Consider the following 17,163-nt stretch of genomic DNA (forward strand, 5'->3'; position numbering starts at 1 on the left):
TTGCCTAATAAAGATGAGCTGTTTAGAAAGATCAGGTTGCCTAATAAAGAAGAGCTGTTTAAAAAGATCATGAAGCATGACAAGTACTATCAGTACTGTGTTATTTTATGCAACGCACAGTCTGTAAAGCTTTCGACATCCTGAGTAATACTGTCAGTAGGCACCATCAGACCTGTGTTGTTCTCAAGCACAGTGATAAAAAAAGGTTTGGAGGTGAACAGTAACAAACCCACAATGGCTTCCTAGCCTGAGGGGATTGATTAGGAAGTTAATTATTGTTTTTAAACTGTGCCCCTCATTAGAAAATGATGTCAGGCATGATTTGAAAATATGACTTTCTGCTAACAACATCAGGCAATACCCTTTTCTGTCTCCCATGTTCTAGCACCAGTAACCAGTATTAGCACAGCCTTAAGACTCTATTGCTGCAAATCCCTTATTCCTGGGTTACTATAGGACTGCGTTGCTACTTTTACAGACCGCAGCAACAGCAAACTCGGCTTCAGCCTGCTTTATACACCTTTTAATTGGCTCCTTACACCAAATACAGTTTATCACCTATCTGGTTTAAAAATTTCTGAAACAGACTGGTTTTAAAGATCTCTTGGAGCCTCCTACTAAGTAGCCTTAACACTCACAGTAGCATTCAGAGTCTCTGCAGCTGTTCCCAAAATGAATCTTTTATTGCCTTCAAAATTCAACTCATTAAATAGGTCTCCTTTAAGAAAGAAAAAAAAAAAAAAACAAAGACATTTTTAAAGTCCTCTGCTTCTCAACTGTGTAATTCCTCCTCCAGCCTACAATATTTTTCAGACATTGCTAAGAACTTTTTAGTAAGCAGAGTAATTTCTGCATCTTCTAAGCACAACAGAAAATAATATATGATCGCTCCTATAGCTTTGAAATACCTTACATTTCTAAGGCAAATAGACTTGCAGGCAATAGCAAGTAGAGACAGATGCTTCATTTCTGAAGAAATCTGAGAGCAAACTGGCTCATCATCTCTAGCTCACCATCCTCATTTCAAACGCAGATGGAGTAGCTGATTACATTAACTTCTATTTAAGCTATGATACAAGCAAACTGTTTCAGATACACAGATAATGAGTTTAAATATCAGATGTTACATTGGCTGGCTGGCAGAGCAGTAAGTAGAATAAGCTCCTTCAATCAACTAGATAATGCCTATAATTTAGAGATCTTTATTGGATTCTCAGCTCTTTATAGAGGTCCAGAGGGGCATACTGGCCAAAACTGCATCCATGCAGTCCATAACATATCAAGAAGTTACTGTTACACATTATTCCATCTACAGAAATCTAACTGTTCAATCCTCTTCAGATGGAATTAATGAAGCACAGTAATTTTCAGACCACGTGGAAACTTCAAATAGTGCAGAACAAAGCTAACTAGAGTTTGGGGGTTGAGTTACATCAGCACTAAGATTTAATTTTATCTGCATCAATTATTTTTATCCTGGATATAATTTGACATTCTGATTTTAATCTAAAACTCTAACTGAAACCAGTTTTGCTCTTTCATAAGCTATCTAGAGTCATGTATATTATTTGCAAAAGCAGAAATTAACATCTTTTTTTCTAGATTTTACAGGCAAACACTTTTCAGGTAATCTTTACTTCACAGTCTATACTACTCAGCTTCACAGTTTTTAGATGGGGAAAAAGATTTTATCCGTGTATCACTCTATGTATATGTACCTCTTACAATGCCGCCTTCTTCATAGTGGGCAAAACACCAATAATATTTGAACAAGAATACTCAAAGAAATGCATGAGAAAAGAATGAAGCAGAAAGCAGAGGACCTACTACAAAAGGTCCCCTGGAAATGAGTACAGACATTTACCATTCCTGTAAAAACTACAGGAGACATTATGGTTCACTTATTGTGAAAAATACAAAATTAATTCTTCAGGAGAAAATTCTGACTCAAGTTTTGCTTAATTGTTTCTATGAGAGAAGACAGGAAGCCTGCCAAAGAGCAACACATCCAAGTGTTTTATTTTGGGTGTCAATACTACAAGAAGTGATTATATGAAAATGTTTTGATAGAAGCTAAGTAAATTACATCTTTGCAATTCAAGACGCATTCAAAGTACACATTATTAGAGGTCTTAGGCTTTGTCTGCAAGGGTAATCTGCACCATTACATGCTGGAGGCCAACTGGCTGGAATGCAGCTCTGCAAGAGAAGGACCTTGTAACCCTGATGGACAAGCTGATCATTACCCAGCAGTCCAACCTCACGGCAATGGCGGCCAACAGCCTCCTGGGCTGCGTTAGGAAAACCGTTGCCAAAAGGTCAAGAGAGGTGATCTTTCCCCTCTACTCAGCATTGGTGAGGCCACACCTGGAGCGTTGGGTCCAGTTCTGGGATCCTCAGTAGAAGAGACGTGGACATACTGGAGCAAGTCCAACTAAGTGCCACTAAGATGGTTAAGGGACTACAGCATCCTTCAGATGAGGAAAGGCTGAGAGACCTGCAACCATTCAGCTTGGAGAAGAGAAAGCACGGGGGGATCTTATCAATGTGTGTAAATATCAATACGTATCAATTCCCCTGATGGGAAGGGAAAGGTGACAGACTTTGCTCAGTAGTGCCCAGTGACAGGACAAAAGGCCATGGCCACAGATTAAAGCATATTAAATCCACCTGAACACAAGGAGGGCGGGGGGGAAGTATTTATTTACTTTATAGCTGCTGGAGTGATGCAACAGTGGAAGAGGTTGCAGAGTCTCCATCTGTGGAGATACTCAGAAACCAAGTGGACACAGTTCTGAGCAGCCTGCTCTAGCTGACCCTGCTTGAGCAGGGGGGGAGTGGACTAGATGATCTTAAGAGATTCCTTCCAGCCTCAGCAGTTTTGTGATTCTGTGAAAGTTATTTATTAAATCAAAATTTTCTAGATTAATTTGGGTCTATCACTACACTGTTACAAATCTAGTTTAAACCAAAAGTAAGTCTACCAGAGGACTTTTGTTCCACATCAACTGATACTAAGTGGATTAGTTAAAATAGCAAGTACAACAGGATGCAGCCTTGGAATGAATAGTTGTAAGGAACAACTACTTTCAATCCAGAGTAGAGAAGAATCAAGGAGAAACTGCAAGAACATGGAGCTGGGGGTGAAGGGATACATCTATATAAGGGTATTAGGGCAATATCCAAATAGGGAATGCTGGCCCCTAAAGCCCACCTAAATTCAGAAGACAGACAGCTAACCACAGAGGTACCTACACTCACCTGACACCTCACCACTTGACCTGAAAATTCCAAAAGCACCATCTATTCTGCTCACCTTGCGCACCTAGCCAGCATGCACCACGTTCCCTGGCATCAAAGCCAGAAGGCAAGCACAGCTGCCATATTTTCAAAGTACTGGGCACTAAAAAATAATTATGAAGGGAGAAGTTATTTTGTTTTTCCAAGTGAGATGGCAGCAGTGCTTATTCAGGTTGTGGGAGTTCAAGCCCACACACCTCAAGGGAATGGTCACCTCCAAGTTACTTTTTATGTAAAGATACTCTTTATCTCCCCCACCTACTCTGCAGAAAAGAATCCAAGAATTATGGCCCCAGAACAGAATGTAACATGACCCAAACATAATCTTCTGGTTAGAGCACTCAGACATTGACAAGATTATCTTGAATTCTGGTCCCTGCTCCTGACATCCGTGAATACATACATACAGTGAGCATCCATTACAGCACAACCTTTTGCAGATCTTAAGACATCCTAATACTTTTTCTTAGTCTTCTGATTTAATAGTGATTCCTACAGGAGCATAACAGTCTATCCCCTCACTGTGAACGCACTTGTTTTTCTTTAAAAAAAATGCAGGCTGTCAATTTCTCTAAATATTTCAGGAACTGGTGAGGACTTTACATTTGCCTAGAATCTGACTCATACCTGCCAGACTTTTTGGAGTACAGGTAACACTTAACTGTTGTTGCTTTTCTGGTTTGAAAGTGGTGCTAATGTTTTGCTTTCCTTTACGACCTCTACTAACATAATCCAAAAGCGCCAAAAGGTTTTTCTTTAATAATTAGCAGAAAGGAGTAAATACGTCACATGAGAATAATCGTTTACCATGAGTGTTTGTTTCCTAGATAAAGATTTAGAGGTCAATGATCGTTTGTTTCCTAGATAAAGATTTAGAGGTCAATGATCTCCAAAGAGCCTTTAATGAGTTCAATAATTTACTGAATGCAAAGTATTAAGCCATTTTCTTACAATTCAATTACAAAAGAAAAGTTTATTTATCAGTTTGTATTACATAGCATGGGCTATGAAACTAAGTAAAACTAAAAATACTAAGAAAAAATAATCAACCTATTTGAAGAGTGAGGATTCCCCATCCTTACAATATAATTTGTAGTACATCAATTTAAATATACCTAGAGTCAGCTTTCTTTAAAAAGACAGCTTTTACTTTTAGCAGTTCAAACCATGGAGTTACACAAGACAACCTCAAACTGTGTATTTATCTCCAGAAAATGTAAGAATTAAGATTGGACTTGATGCAGCTGATTCAGGTTAGATTCCATTCAGAGAAAGATACAGAAAACAACATTGCAAATTTAAATTAAAGTTAAACATCACTTCTTATTTTCTGCACACCGTAAAGTGGTTTCCATCAAATCAAAAACTCAACCATGCATCTGTATCAGCATCAGCAAGCCTACTGGCTGCATTAGAACTTGGATCTTCCACACTTCACTTCAGAGTGATTGGTCATTGCAACAGATATTTTAGCACAGAGGCTTTCTTTCCACTCACAATTAATGTTCAAATTTAAAACTCCAGACTCTTGCAGTACAAGTTAATATTCTCCAAGTATCCTTTGTTCTGATATCCATTTCCTTCCGCATTGTCTTCACTTTCCTGTCCTCTCCCTCCAGCTCTTCACCTAGAAGACCATCTCTTCTTCACTGTGCTGCTTACTCCCTTTGTAGACACCCCACGAGAACAGAAAGATCTCCTAATCTCAGTTCTGATTTTTCAGACACTTGATAACCAGAAGTCTCATTCAGCTGCTTTGTGTCTGCTACAGAGTTTTGAAAAGGAAGTATCTGCTTTACTCCCAGCCTCTTAGCGTATAGTCAGTAAGTTTTCAACAATGATCACTTAGAGATGTACATTTTTTCTTCCAAACACATATGAGGGTACACATGATGCTGGCAAGCATATTAGGGGATAGAGAACACTTCCTAACAAAAACCTTGTTCCAAAGCATCATGGTGCACAAACTTCATAGAAAGCTGACGAATTTCCCAGAGGCTCAGAGCAATGCATACATTCACACTGGAAAGAGACTTGTCCAGCTTCCTCAGGTTGGCATTATAAGAAACAGAATTTTACTATATTGTTAACGATTGTTAACAAAAAATCCAGTATATAAAACACATTTACCTGCTACTTCTGTCTCCAAATTCCCCATTAGCTGTAAAAAAAAAAACAAAAAAAAAAAAAAAAAACAAACCCACACACAACAGAAAAATAGACTATTCAAAATATTAGTAAATGTATTATAAAAAGCACGTGATATTTTACTAGTGTTGCCCTGGGATGGCATGGAAAATTGGAGACAGAGGCTTTCCTGCTTCAAGCTGCTATGTGGTCCACAAGCAACTCCCTGGGAATTTTCCATGTAGTTTGCATTGGGAACTGACATCATACACTGCAGGGATGCACTCACTTCCACTCTCAGCACACATGCTCCAAGAGCAGTAAGGAATGCATTGCAATTCACTCTCAGTTACATGATGTAAATGCACCAGTCCCTGTTTCATGTAAGCTCAGTCCAGACAAACAAAATGTTTGCTCAAAATCATTTCACTGATATTCAACCATATTTAAAGACTAAAGCTTTATTTTCCAATGTTTTACTACTTTCTCATGATTTTGTCTCATTTCCTTCTCCCCCTCCCCACATAACATCCCTGTTTAAGACTGTGTGTAGCATCAAAGAAAAAAAGAGAATTAAATGCAGTGCTACCCTATGAAAAACAAAGGTTCAGCCAATTAAGGTAGAGACATGCATTGACGTTCACATGCTGGGGGGGAAGAAAAAAGGCACAAAAGCACTAATGTACAATAAACAAACAGGATTCTAGAGATATCTGGGATCTATTCCTTAATGTGGGGAAACTACTTCTGAGGCATCTTCGCAAGAAGCAGGTAACAGCACCTCACATTAACAGGCCCAAGCACTGGCACCAACAGCGATACATTCCTTTCACCAATATACAAGATCTTGATCTCTCTTATACTAATAAGTCTATTCAGCATTCAGTACCAGAACTAACTAGGAGTAAAAAGCTTTATTCTTCTATAAAGTGGAGGGTTTGTGGGGTTTTTTTCATTAGCCAATAAAGTTATTTCCACACTCTGATAAGGGCCAGGAAATAGACTGCACAGTATGTTCTCACTGGTGATGCTAGCACAGACACCAAATCCAAAAACCAAAACGAAATTAGAATTTGCCCCTACAAGTAAAATATAAAAGCCAAGAGGTAAGTAACACTTGTGGAAGCACTTAAGAGTTACATCTTCACTTCAGAAAATTCTGATCTACTCAAATGATACTCCTAACGCTAGTTCACACCTAAATCCTTCTTACTGGAGTTTCATGATGCTGCAAGCACAAGCCAGCTGACCATGCTGGAAGTATAAGCTACAGCCAAGGCATTCGCTTTCACTCAGTTAAATGAGACACTTTTCAGCAAGGATGCTAGTCCAATCACTCAATACTACTGCTGCCCCATTCATTCTTATGAAGAATAAGAACAACATTCTAAACTACTTCTCCTATATTCATTACATCAGAGCAGCAGCACATTTTACTGCAGCATTAAGAGATTCAAAGTGATGCCCCCACAGGTCCCAGCAATTCACACAGGAAGGCACAGCATCAGAGGCAGCAAGTTGCTGCTCACCTTTGCATCACATTCATGTGTCCTCCAGGCAGACGTATACTGTAGTCAGAACTTAACCTGAGATTTAAGAGACTACATGTGTACACCATTTTTGTTAACATGCTTTTGGTCCTATCTTACAAGCAATAGAGCACAGAGAAATACCTAGGACAGCGTGTTTGGGCTTGAAGCTGTGGCATGTCAACACAGCACACCATCATGAAATACAAAGGGAAAACACTATCCTAAGAGGTAGACTGGCAACATTTGCCTGGGCACAACATCAGATTAGCACGGCTATCTTGCTTTTGGTACTGTTCCTAGACTGCTCCATATGGTACTTTGCAGCTCACAGATCTGCCCATCAGTACTCCCTGTAAGCCATCCATTCAAGTTGCAGTGCCTCATTTCACTTCCGCTTGTTCTTGACACTGAGTTTTGCAAGTCAACAGGATGATGTAATCTTTTAGTGAAAAGATCCACTATTTGTTATTGAAACAAAACTAAAAAATCTGTACCTCTGGCAAGCCAGCTAGAAGTGTTACAAGTACTAATGCGTAATAAAACATAGCAATTTCTTTAGTTGCTCTTCATTTAGCCAATTTGGCCTTTGTTTACTGCCCCTCAAACGTCAATACCTCAAAAGGACAATGTCAGTCTATTCAGAAAATACTGCCTGATAAGTGGTAAGAATGACAGATCAGATCAATCCTATCTCCTCAATATCAAAGACTTCATTTCTCAGAAAGGCACCTTTCCTTGCACTCATTTTCATGAATAGTGCTTTAAGAGCCTTTAAGTGAATAAAGCATTAATGTAAATGGAACAAACACAATTAAATTTATGAAATGAATTTCCCAGGCTAGCTGCAATGTCAGCTGACAGTTTCAAATGAAAATAAATAGACTTTGTACCACAATGTATTAAAAATTTAGAACAGTCATCCTCACTCCAGTTGGCTTTTAAGACAGAATGATGTGGGAGGGTTTTTAAAAAAGCTTTCTTGCTTTTGTGGCAAACATCAGCATTTATGCCTGCCTGAGCAACAATGAACTCAATATTTTCAGAAAGAAAGACCAGTTTTAAAGTCTGCTTTAGTTAATGCTGAAGTAATGGAGAAAACAGTATTAAATATTAATTCCATTCAAAAGCAGAATTGACCTGCGGAGATGTAACTAGTCACATAAATCCACATTACCACCATATAGCAGACATCTCAAGACTATTCATACTCCATAGATTGTTAGTTCTGTGTATTCATAAGCTAATGTTACAATACATTAGAAAGGACTGACAAATGAAAAATAGCTTAGCTATTTTAAAAGCTGTTTATTTCACTAAAATATCTCTCCTACATTGCTAATAAAGCAATAGCAATGTTCTTAATTGAATTTTTGTACTTCAGCAATGAGACAAATTTAAAACTTATTTCTGTTTTTAAGCCTGCACGTTGTACCTATGAAAGTCTTTACTGATTACTCAGAGCTGTTTTGAGACAATGGTATTTTATTTTAAAATTATGTAGGGAAAGTACAAATATTTACATGAAGAGTATGAGTTCATCTTCAACTTGTGCAAAGTGTCATGTAAACAGAATGGAGACACTGTATCACATGATCTTTCAAAAGATGATACAGAAAGTGCACAGAAAACTGCACTGAGAACCTGCTAATGAATATGAAAACTGTCCACAAAAAAAGGCGAGAAACCACAAATGAAGAAAGAAAACAAAATTAATGTGATTTTGCCCACTGGCAGTTAACAGAGTGACACTCCACTGTAAGGCTTAATCCATTTTATTGCCATTGTGTTGCTGTAAGAGAACTCAGCACTATAAACAGAGCAAGATAAGTTGAAAATAAAAGGAATATATTTCACGCTCTGAACTGTAGCACCTAGCAGATATATACAAAAATTAAGCGTACCAAGGAGCAGGCCCCCACCCAGACTTCTCTTGCCTCTGTAGTTTGTAGATACAGAAGTCTCAAAACAGAGCCTTCTGGAAGCATTTTAATTCTTCAGTCAAATCAAGCATGTATTAAATATAACACAAGGAAAGAAAGATACCAACGTGCTACATAAACATCAACAAATGACATCTTGGAATATGAAATCATCACAAATTAATTAGCTAATAAAAAATTCACTATTAGACAGTTAAATTACACATAGAGACTTAGAACACCTTCATTTGCGCAGTCAAGAATGGCCAAAGAAAAAACAATGATACCAAAAATATTGATATAGATCAACTATAACATTACAAAAAATTAAAGGTAGTGTTTAAATCACTAATTCTGAACCTTTGTATCTTGTAACTAACATTGAATAGGCAATAATTAATTTTTACTGTAGAAATTAGAACTATTAGCATTTAACAATTGTTCAGAAACTCACTAGAATCTTGTTGCAATTCTATTTTAAAAAGCTGAATTATGTACCCTTCAGTTCTCTTACATATCTTTATTGGGCAATACTTTTTCTTCCTTGTCCTAGTTATTGTGTCAAAATGCATATTCTAAAACTTCTACTATGTGTTATTCCAGAACATCAAATGAAAAAATCTACCACATTACAGGTCTAAAGGAAAGAGGTGTTAACTTTCAAAGTACACATACTTCAAACAAAGCCAGTTTTTCAAGAAAACTGTAAAGAAAAAAAACCTTGTATATATAATTCTACATGTTATTACACAGTTCCAAAAATTGAAGAAATTTGAATACTTACGGCTCTACAGTGCTTATTATGGTAGAATACATCTACTTTAATATATATTAATAAGTCTTCCCACTTCACAGATGGGAACCGAGAAGGAAGAATTGGTTTGCTCAAATGAAGAATATAAAAGGATTGGAAACAGACACCCAATTACACAAGTGCTAGTCTGGCATCCTTATTATTATTAGTTTCTTCTCAGCTTAACCAAAACTGTTTCAGCTTTTGTATTGTTAGAAGAGCTGAAGTCACTTGAAGTTATTTAATTCTTTGGCAGAAGACACACACTTTAGTGTACTTAAGCTGAGGCTTCCATCTTACCTCTAAGGAAACAAGGCTAAACCATAGAAAAGTAAGGTTAACAAACACATTCACTTTCCCTTGAGGTCTGAAACACTTCCCTAACATACACCCAGTTGCCACAAGAAGAATTTCAGGCTTATACATTATGAAAGCCAGAAAGTCAGCTCAGGAGCCTCTGGTGCCAGACCAGAGCTCTAGTGACCAGACAAGGATTTGTTGATTAAGTTCTGGCCCCTGAACTTTTACAATTACAAGGCCTTAATTTTCTGTAAACAGAAGGTCTCCACCAGAAGGCATTTGCAGAAGTCTGTCTTTGCAGTCTCCATGTTTCTTGACATGAGCATCACCAAACCTTGTCCTCTAAGTCCCTTGAAGACAGACACAGGAGCTTCGCCCATCTCTGCAAACAGATGATGTTCTGGGGTTGCAACACTGCAGCTGCGCTGGAAATGCCTTGCTTGCTATGGACCCCACTAGATGAGCAGATAAGTCTGGGCAGAGGCCATCAGATTAAAAGCAGAGTCACATACGGTGACTGAGACACAAAAACAAAGTTCCACAGAACTGGGTGAGCCATTGATCCCGACGCAGGCAGTGAAGAAGAAAAACAGGCAACTCTTCTGTCTTTTCCCACCTACTATCATCTCCTCCAGCAACACAGTCCTCACTAATATTTTGCAACAGTCTGGGACTCATCCTAGCCCTTGATGAGCCTGTTCAGCTCAGTAACCCAACAAAAAGCTAACCCAGCAAAAGAATGGGGTTTGTCAGTTTTCTGAGCAGAGTTGATTTACCAAACAATCAGACAAGCACTGAACCAGCAAAAGAGAAATTATAGTAGCATGCAGCCAGGAGTGGGACAGCCTCTTTCAGCAGCAAGGAGCTGGCAAAGCCCATCGTGCAGAACCTCATGTATAAAGCTCCAAAACAAAGAACCAATTCAGGAAAAGTAGTCACTATAGCACGTGCATTTCCTTCTTTTCTCAAGGAGAACGCCTGCCTTCAGAGTACAAACCAATGTGTTAAGAGGGACCTGTACCATGTAATGTAACAGCTGCAAGAGGGAACCTTGATTTTCAAACTGAGATCAGATTAAGGAGTGCTTGAGAAATTTTATGTTTCTTCAGAGACCAAATGAAGACATGTTCAAATCTATATAACATCAGAAAACCTATGTTCTACATGAACTTAGCTCAGATGTGATTTTGGTGCTGAAATTTTTTTCCATTTCAGAAAAAAGCCTCAAGGCATCTGCAATTTAAGTAGTCAGCCTCAAAAGCTACATGAATCACCTTTCTTTTCAAATGATGTTATTAAGTGTTTTTTAATAATGACAAAGCTGTAAAAAACATCAAACACTTAATGGCAAAGTTCTATATACCATCAATGAACTGCTCTAGGAAAGGAAAAAAAAAGTTAATTCTTTCGAGAAGGCTACACAGAATACAGAATTAATCGTGAGAGCAAGAGCTATCAATTTAAAAACAATTCCATATAAATTTAATCAATTTGATTTTGCTATGCAACAGAAGTACGTATATACACACACTACATACAGATTAGTGCTGTATTTCTTTTATTGCCCTCTAACCTGCTCAAATGAAATGCTGATTTCTGTAAACATAAAATTTTATCAAAGAAAAAGGATTTATGGCTTCTAATTTTAAGTTTGAGTTACACAAAACACCAAAGATGCAACTTAGGCAAAGCTGGATGGTCTGTTTTCTTTCTTTCTTCTCCCTGAGGGTGAGACATCAAAGTTGACACCATTATGAAATTTTAGGAAAAATTACTGATTTTGAAAAAAAAAAGTATTCCCTTCCTATTCCCTGCTGCTCCAGCTTTGAAGAATAAAACACTTCCCTTGTTTCAAAAAAATCTTTTTTTAACATAAAAAAATACATTTAAAAGGTTACAGGCATTTTAAAAGGCAGAGACCATTACTGTAATTGACATTCACATGTTTGATAACTTCTTACCCTATCTGTTATTGAGACATGTTAGAAGTTCACTGTATGTTTGCCAACAAACAAAACATCCCTTGGAAAAGTGCTACACAGAAAACTTCATAGGGACACCTGCATTTTTAATTCTCAGTTTGCCTGACTTCTCCGTGCTCCTTTACAACCAGTACAGTACCAGCGCAGCTTTACAGAGCAAACAGCCTTAAAAAGCTAACTCTGCAATCACTTACTCCTAAAGCATTACTGACATTATGTTGTGCATACAAAAAGTGAATTCCATGCTTAAACTTAAGTTTGTTCCGACCCGTCTGAAATCTAGTCTACAAGAACAAGTGACATCTATGCAACGTACATCAATCTAGTCAAGTACAGGTATCATGGACAGAAAAAAGGACAAAAACTTCAAAGGTGACAATAGGATTTCTGCAGACTCCACAAACACATTTCAAGAACAGAGCTGACTGCAAGATAGGTTTAAAAAAACGATATTCCATGTGTAAGGTTACATACATCACCGTAAAAAACACAAGCGAGAAAAGACAACAGTATGTAGTTAACCTAATAACTGAGGTAAAGCATCAGAAAAATGAAGGGAGACAGAACAAGAAGTATCATGCTATGTACGTATCATTTGAAGATGAAGCCAAGAACTTAAAATAGGTGTCAGGAGCTACTGAACAGATTCAAGAAAAAGTAGAACACTTAGAGCAGCATAAAGGAGTTTTTCTGCTACATGCTAGCTGGAGTATATCCTAGACAAGCCAGAAAGGGGGAAGCAGCTTAATGTGACATTTTCATTCAAAGAAGATAAAAAGACCGGGAAAATACAAAAATTATCTAAAATATAAATAGATTTGCCCATCTGAAAGATTTGACAGTTTGTCATATCTGTGTCTCCGTAGTGTCTCCACTCTTGCAACCCATTCAAGAAAGTGACGAAGCCTAGAACACCATACAGACACACACGTTATGCTCTTTTGTTCAGCAAGAGGTAATTACACAAGACTGTGGCAGGCTGTTAGTCCCACTCATAGAGTAACTAAAACCCAGAATGTAGGTTCACAACCTTGTAAGGCACATCAAGATATTTACTTTTACACAAATATTTGCCAGAAGCAATAAAATGTATATTTGATAATATTAATATCTTGGTAACAGTAAACCAAAATACAGTCATTTGAAGACAGTGCAAGAACACCCAGGAAAAAAAAATCACAGATAAAATTTAAAGGGATTAGTACCAATCTGCCAGAACAGACTTTGTACTGCCTCCTGCATATTGCTAAGGTGCTCTCTTGACTATACACCGGAAGGCACCAAAGAGTCCATCATCCAGTAATACATGCTAGGTATCATGTTAGCACAGCACAGCCTTAAGTAAGCATGGGTTTATATGTTTAACACAAAGTCACATCAATCCCATTCCACGGGGGGGGGGGGGGAGATCAAGAAAGCATGAAACCAAGAAGTTCAACAAAAACTTCACGATTTAAGAGTATACATGTTCTTTCACGAGCTATGTAATGGTCTTCAGATACTCTTAGAGCAAGGGGAAAGGCACTCCCAGAACGACCACAGCTGGGAGAGGACACAGATCTCCCACAATCCTGTCCCTTAGTCACGAGACTGGGTGAGCATGCAACTAAATCCCAGAGCAACATGGCTGTTGCCAGATCCTGCTGGTTTGCTTACTTTCCGCACTTACGGTTTCAGACTATCAAAGCAGTTCAGTGCCAGCACAGTTTTTCTACCAATTGCATGACAGAGCTGAAGCATAGGAACCACTGCAGATCTTTAAGCAGATCAAGATTTAGGAAGAAAGCTACAGAGTGGTCTGTCCCACCTTTGTATCAGACAGTCAGTACTTTCCTCCTCATAACAACTTCAGAAATTAGTTCACTTGTACCCTAGTAATATCGGTGCACAAGAGTGGCACTGCACGCGAGCCGAGCGATTGCCAAGACAGAGTGAAAGAGCAACATGCAAATGCAGAAAAATACTTGCAAGAGAGAGAACCTGTAACTGTACAGAGACCTTCAGACAATGTCTGCACCTTTACTACAAGCAGTGACCAAGTTCTGACAAACTTGTATTAAGATACTGTAATCCAAAAAAGCTGTCGTGCATCTAGCTTCAAACGACAGCGCTGGCAAGAGTAGTAGCAGTCTAGTTAAAAATATTAACGAGGGGTTGTTTTTAAAGGTACGACAATTCTGCTTTGCCAGTTTTTACAGTTTACAAAACCCCTTTCATAGTTTCTATTGTACTGTGGTTTGAGTCGAGGGAAAGCCATACACAAAGAGCGTAACAACCCAACGTATGTAAAAGTCAACATCTGAAATACTGCAAGCCTTCCTTTCATCCTAAAACGTGGCAAGGAAACACCCCTGTGTAATAATTACTGTTAAGTAACACCTCGATACGCAACCTACTTTTAGCCAGCATTTTTCTTTTGCCACGGAGGGGAAGAAAGAAAAAAATAAATACAGAAAAAACAAACAAACAAACAAAGCCCAAGAAAAAAACCCACACAACCACCGCTTCTCTGCTGCAAGCGCCGAGGGCAAGCGATGAAAGGCAAAGGCGGCCGGACCGCCAGCGCGCTGCCGCACGACACCTCTCCCCGACGGGCAGCCCTCCCCGGCGCACCGCTTTGTTCAGCGGCCGGCTGCACCGGCGAGGTGCAAAGCCCCGGTGCGGTCGCCGGCTTTCCGGGCAACTTCGGGGGCGGCCGGCTCGGCTCGGCTGCGCTCCGCTCGGCCCGCCCCGGCCGGGCTCCGCCGCCCCGTGCCGGCAGAGGGCGAGGCGGCTGTCTGTCTCGCCGGCAGCCTGTTTTTGTTACACGGGGGGTATTTAAATGTCCTGCTGTCAATCACAAGGCACTTCCTTACACCGCCGCCAGCTCCCCGGTCCGCACGCCGGCGCCGGGGCTCCCCACATAATGGGGGCGGCAACTCGGAGCCCCGCAGCCCCAGCCCGGCCGAGCCGCTTGAGCCGCGGGCCCCCAACTTGCTCCTTTGTTTAACTGCCCGTGAATCCCCACCGCCGCCGCCTCCTCCTCCTCCTCCTCGCAGCCGGGAGGCTGCCGCCGGGCCTTTTATTATTCACACGCTCGCCTCGCACAACACGCGCCGAGTCGGCGGCGGCCGCTCGGGACCGGGGCTGGAAACGTCACCGCGGCGAGAGGAGCGGGGCCACCCTCCTCCGCCTCCCGCCCCCGGCCCTCCCCACGGATCGGCCGCCCGCCCCAACCAAAACGCACGGCGAGCCAAGACCCCGAGCCCGGGCCCGGCCGGGGGAGAGACCCCCGGCAGCCGGCGCCGTGTCCCCTCCGCACTTCTCCGCCGAGAGACCGCCCTGTCCCGGGAGAGACCCCCCGGGGGAGCGGGGCGAGACGGGGGCGGGGGGGGGGGGGGTGGACGCGACGCCTCCCCAAAGCCGGCTCAACTTGAGGGGGCCGGGGAGCCCCGCATCTGTTGCTCTTTCATAACCGGCCTCCCCCCCCCCCCGCCCGGCCGCCTCGCCCGGCCCGGCCGCCCCCTCGCCAGCGACGACCCCATGTGCCCAGGGACGGCAGCCCTCGCCGGCACCGGCCACTGCCACCGCCGCGGGGGAAGAGACGGAGCGGACGGGAGCCCGTTCCCCGCCCCGTGCTGCCGCCGCGTCGCCATTGTCCCCCCAGCCGTTACCGGGCGGGGGGTGACTGCCACCGCCTGTGCCCGGCCGACCCGGCGGTCCCGTGTGTCCCCCCCCTCCGCCGCCGCCCCGCGGCGCCCGTCCCCGCGCGGCTCCCGGCGCCTACCTGCCGTGGAACCAGTCCTTGCAGATGTCGCACTCGATCATGAAGCGGCTCACGTCGTAGGGCTCCCGGCACACGCAGTACACGGGGGTCGCGGCGGCAGTCGCCGCCGCTCCGGCCATCTTTAAAGAACTCACTGACTGAGGCGCCCGCCCGCTCCCCCTCCCCCCGCCGCGGCCGGCGGCACCAATAACAACAGCGCGCGTGCCAGCCCCACACGCCGCGCGCGCCCCGCCGCCGGCAGGCAGGCACGGGCTGAGGCGGCGCGGGAGCGAGCGAACAACAGCGCGCGGGGGCGCGCGCACGTGCGTCACCCGGCCCCCGCGGAGGCGGGCGGGAGGGGAGGGGAGGGGAGGGGGAGAACCGCCCCCCCCCCCCGCCCTCTCTCGCCTCACAGCCACCGTCCCCGCCGCGCCTGCGCCCCGCGGAACGCTCCGCGCCCCGCCCGTCTCGCCGAGCGGCTGGAAACAGAGCGTGCGCGGGGGAGGGAGGTGGGGAGGGGAGGGGGGAGGGAAACCCGGCTCCCATTGGGCGCGGGGAGGGGAGCGCACGTGCCGCCGCCCGCCCCTCCCCTCCCGGGAGGCGTGGCGCGGGGAGGCACGCGCTGGCCCTGCCCTTCCCCCCTCCCCCGGGCAAGCGTCACGCGGGGAGGGGGGAGGGGCAGGGTGCCGCGAGGACACGGGCGGCGAGAAGGCGGGGCGGCGGCGGCGGCGGCGCGCGCCGGCTCCCCCTTATGTAACCGCGGCGGCGGAAGCGGCCGAGCGTTGCCGGAGGCGCCCGAAGGCGCCCGAAGGCCGGACTTTGTTGTCGGGCCGCCGGCGCAGGCGCAGAGGCCACCCCATGCTCCGCCGGGCTCGGGCCGACGGCGCCGGCGGGTCCGGTCCGGTCCGGTCCGACGGCCCGGCCTCTCCGCCTCGGTGGGCTCGTCCCGGCTCCTTCCCGAGCAGGGGCCTCCCGCAGACAGCACCGGGCCTTGGCGTAGGGGCCGCTGTCCGGGAGCAGCCGGGTCCCGCTTGGTTCTGGCGGCGGGAGCCGCGCAGGCCTGCTGCGGGAGGCCGTCCTCCCTCCTTCTAACTTCATTCCGCTCCTGCGGGTTCAGTCGAAGTAGCCGAAGACCGCGGCTCACAGAAAGTCAGTGAGGCAGCGCTCGTTCCCGGCGGGTTTTTGAGGAGGCTTTTCCCACCTCGCCGGTGCGCACACCGAACGTTGAGCGGACGGGCAGCGCTGCTTCGTGCTGGAGGGGTCTCGGGGCAGAGGCAGGTCGACTGATGTCGTGGTGTCCAGGCCGGCCGGTGCTTTCACGCTGTGGAGCTGGGGCCTGCGGTCCGTTACTTCTTGTCAAGGCCTCTGCATATGTTTGCAGCGCCGTTCCATTCCATGCCATCGCCCGTTCTTTCAGGGCACAAAAGTAACACCGATGCACGCGTTGTACGTCATCAAGGACAAA

General features: G+C 43.9%; 1 protein-coding gene across 2 annotated transcripts in view; it reads right to left on the minus strand.

The window, feature by feature from the left end:
* The window catches only part of KDM7A (lysine demethylase 7A), a 69,182-nt gene extending 53,139 nt beyond the window's left edge, over positions 1 to 16,043 (minus strand). The window contains exon 1 of one of the 2 annotated variants that reach the window (XM_069807522.1): positions 15,720 to 16,043. In XM_069807522.1, coding sequence (XP_069663623.1) covers positions 15,720 to 15,838 — 119 coding nt within the window. In that variant the 5' untranslated portion in view covers positions 15,839 to 16,043. The remainder of the gene's footprint in view (positions 1 to 15,719) is intronic. The other variant, XM_069807521.1, reaches the window with a different exon arrangement.
* Between the last annotated feature and the right edge of the window lie 1,120 nt (positions 16,044 to 17,163).

The sequence above is a fragment of the Haliaeetus albicilla genome, chromosome 19, assembly GCF_947461875.1.
Source record: "Haliaeetus albicilla chromosome 19, bHalAlb1.1, whole genome shotgun sequence".
Taxonomy (NCBI): Eukaryota; Metazoa; Chordata; class Aves; order Accipitriformes; family Accipitridae; genus Haliaeetus; species Haliaeetus albicilla.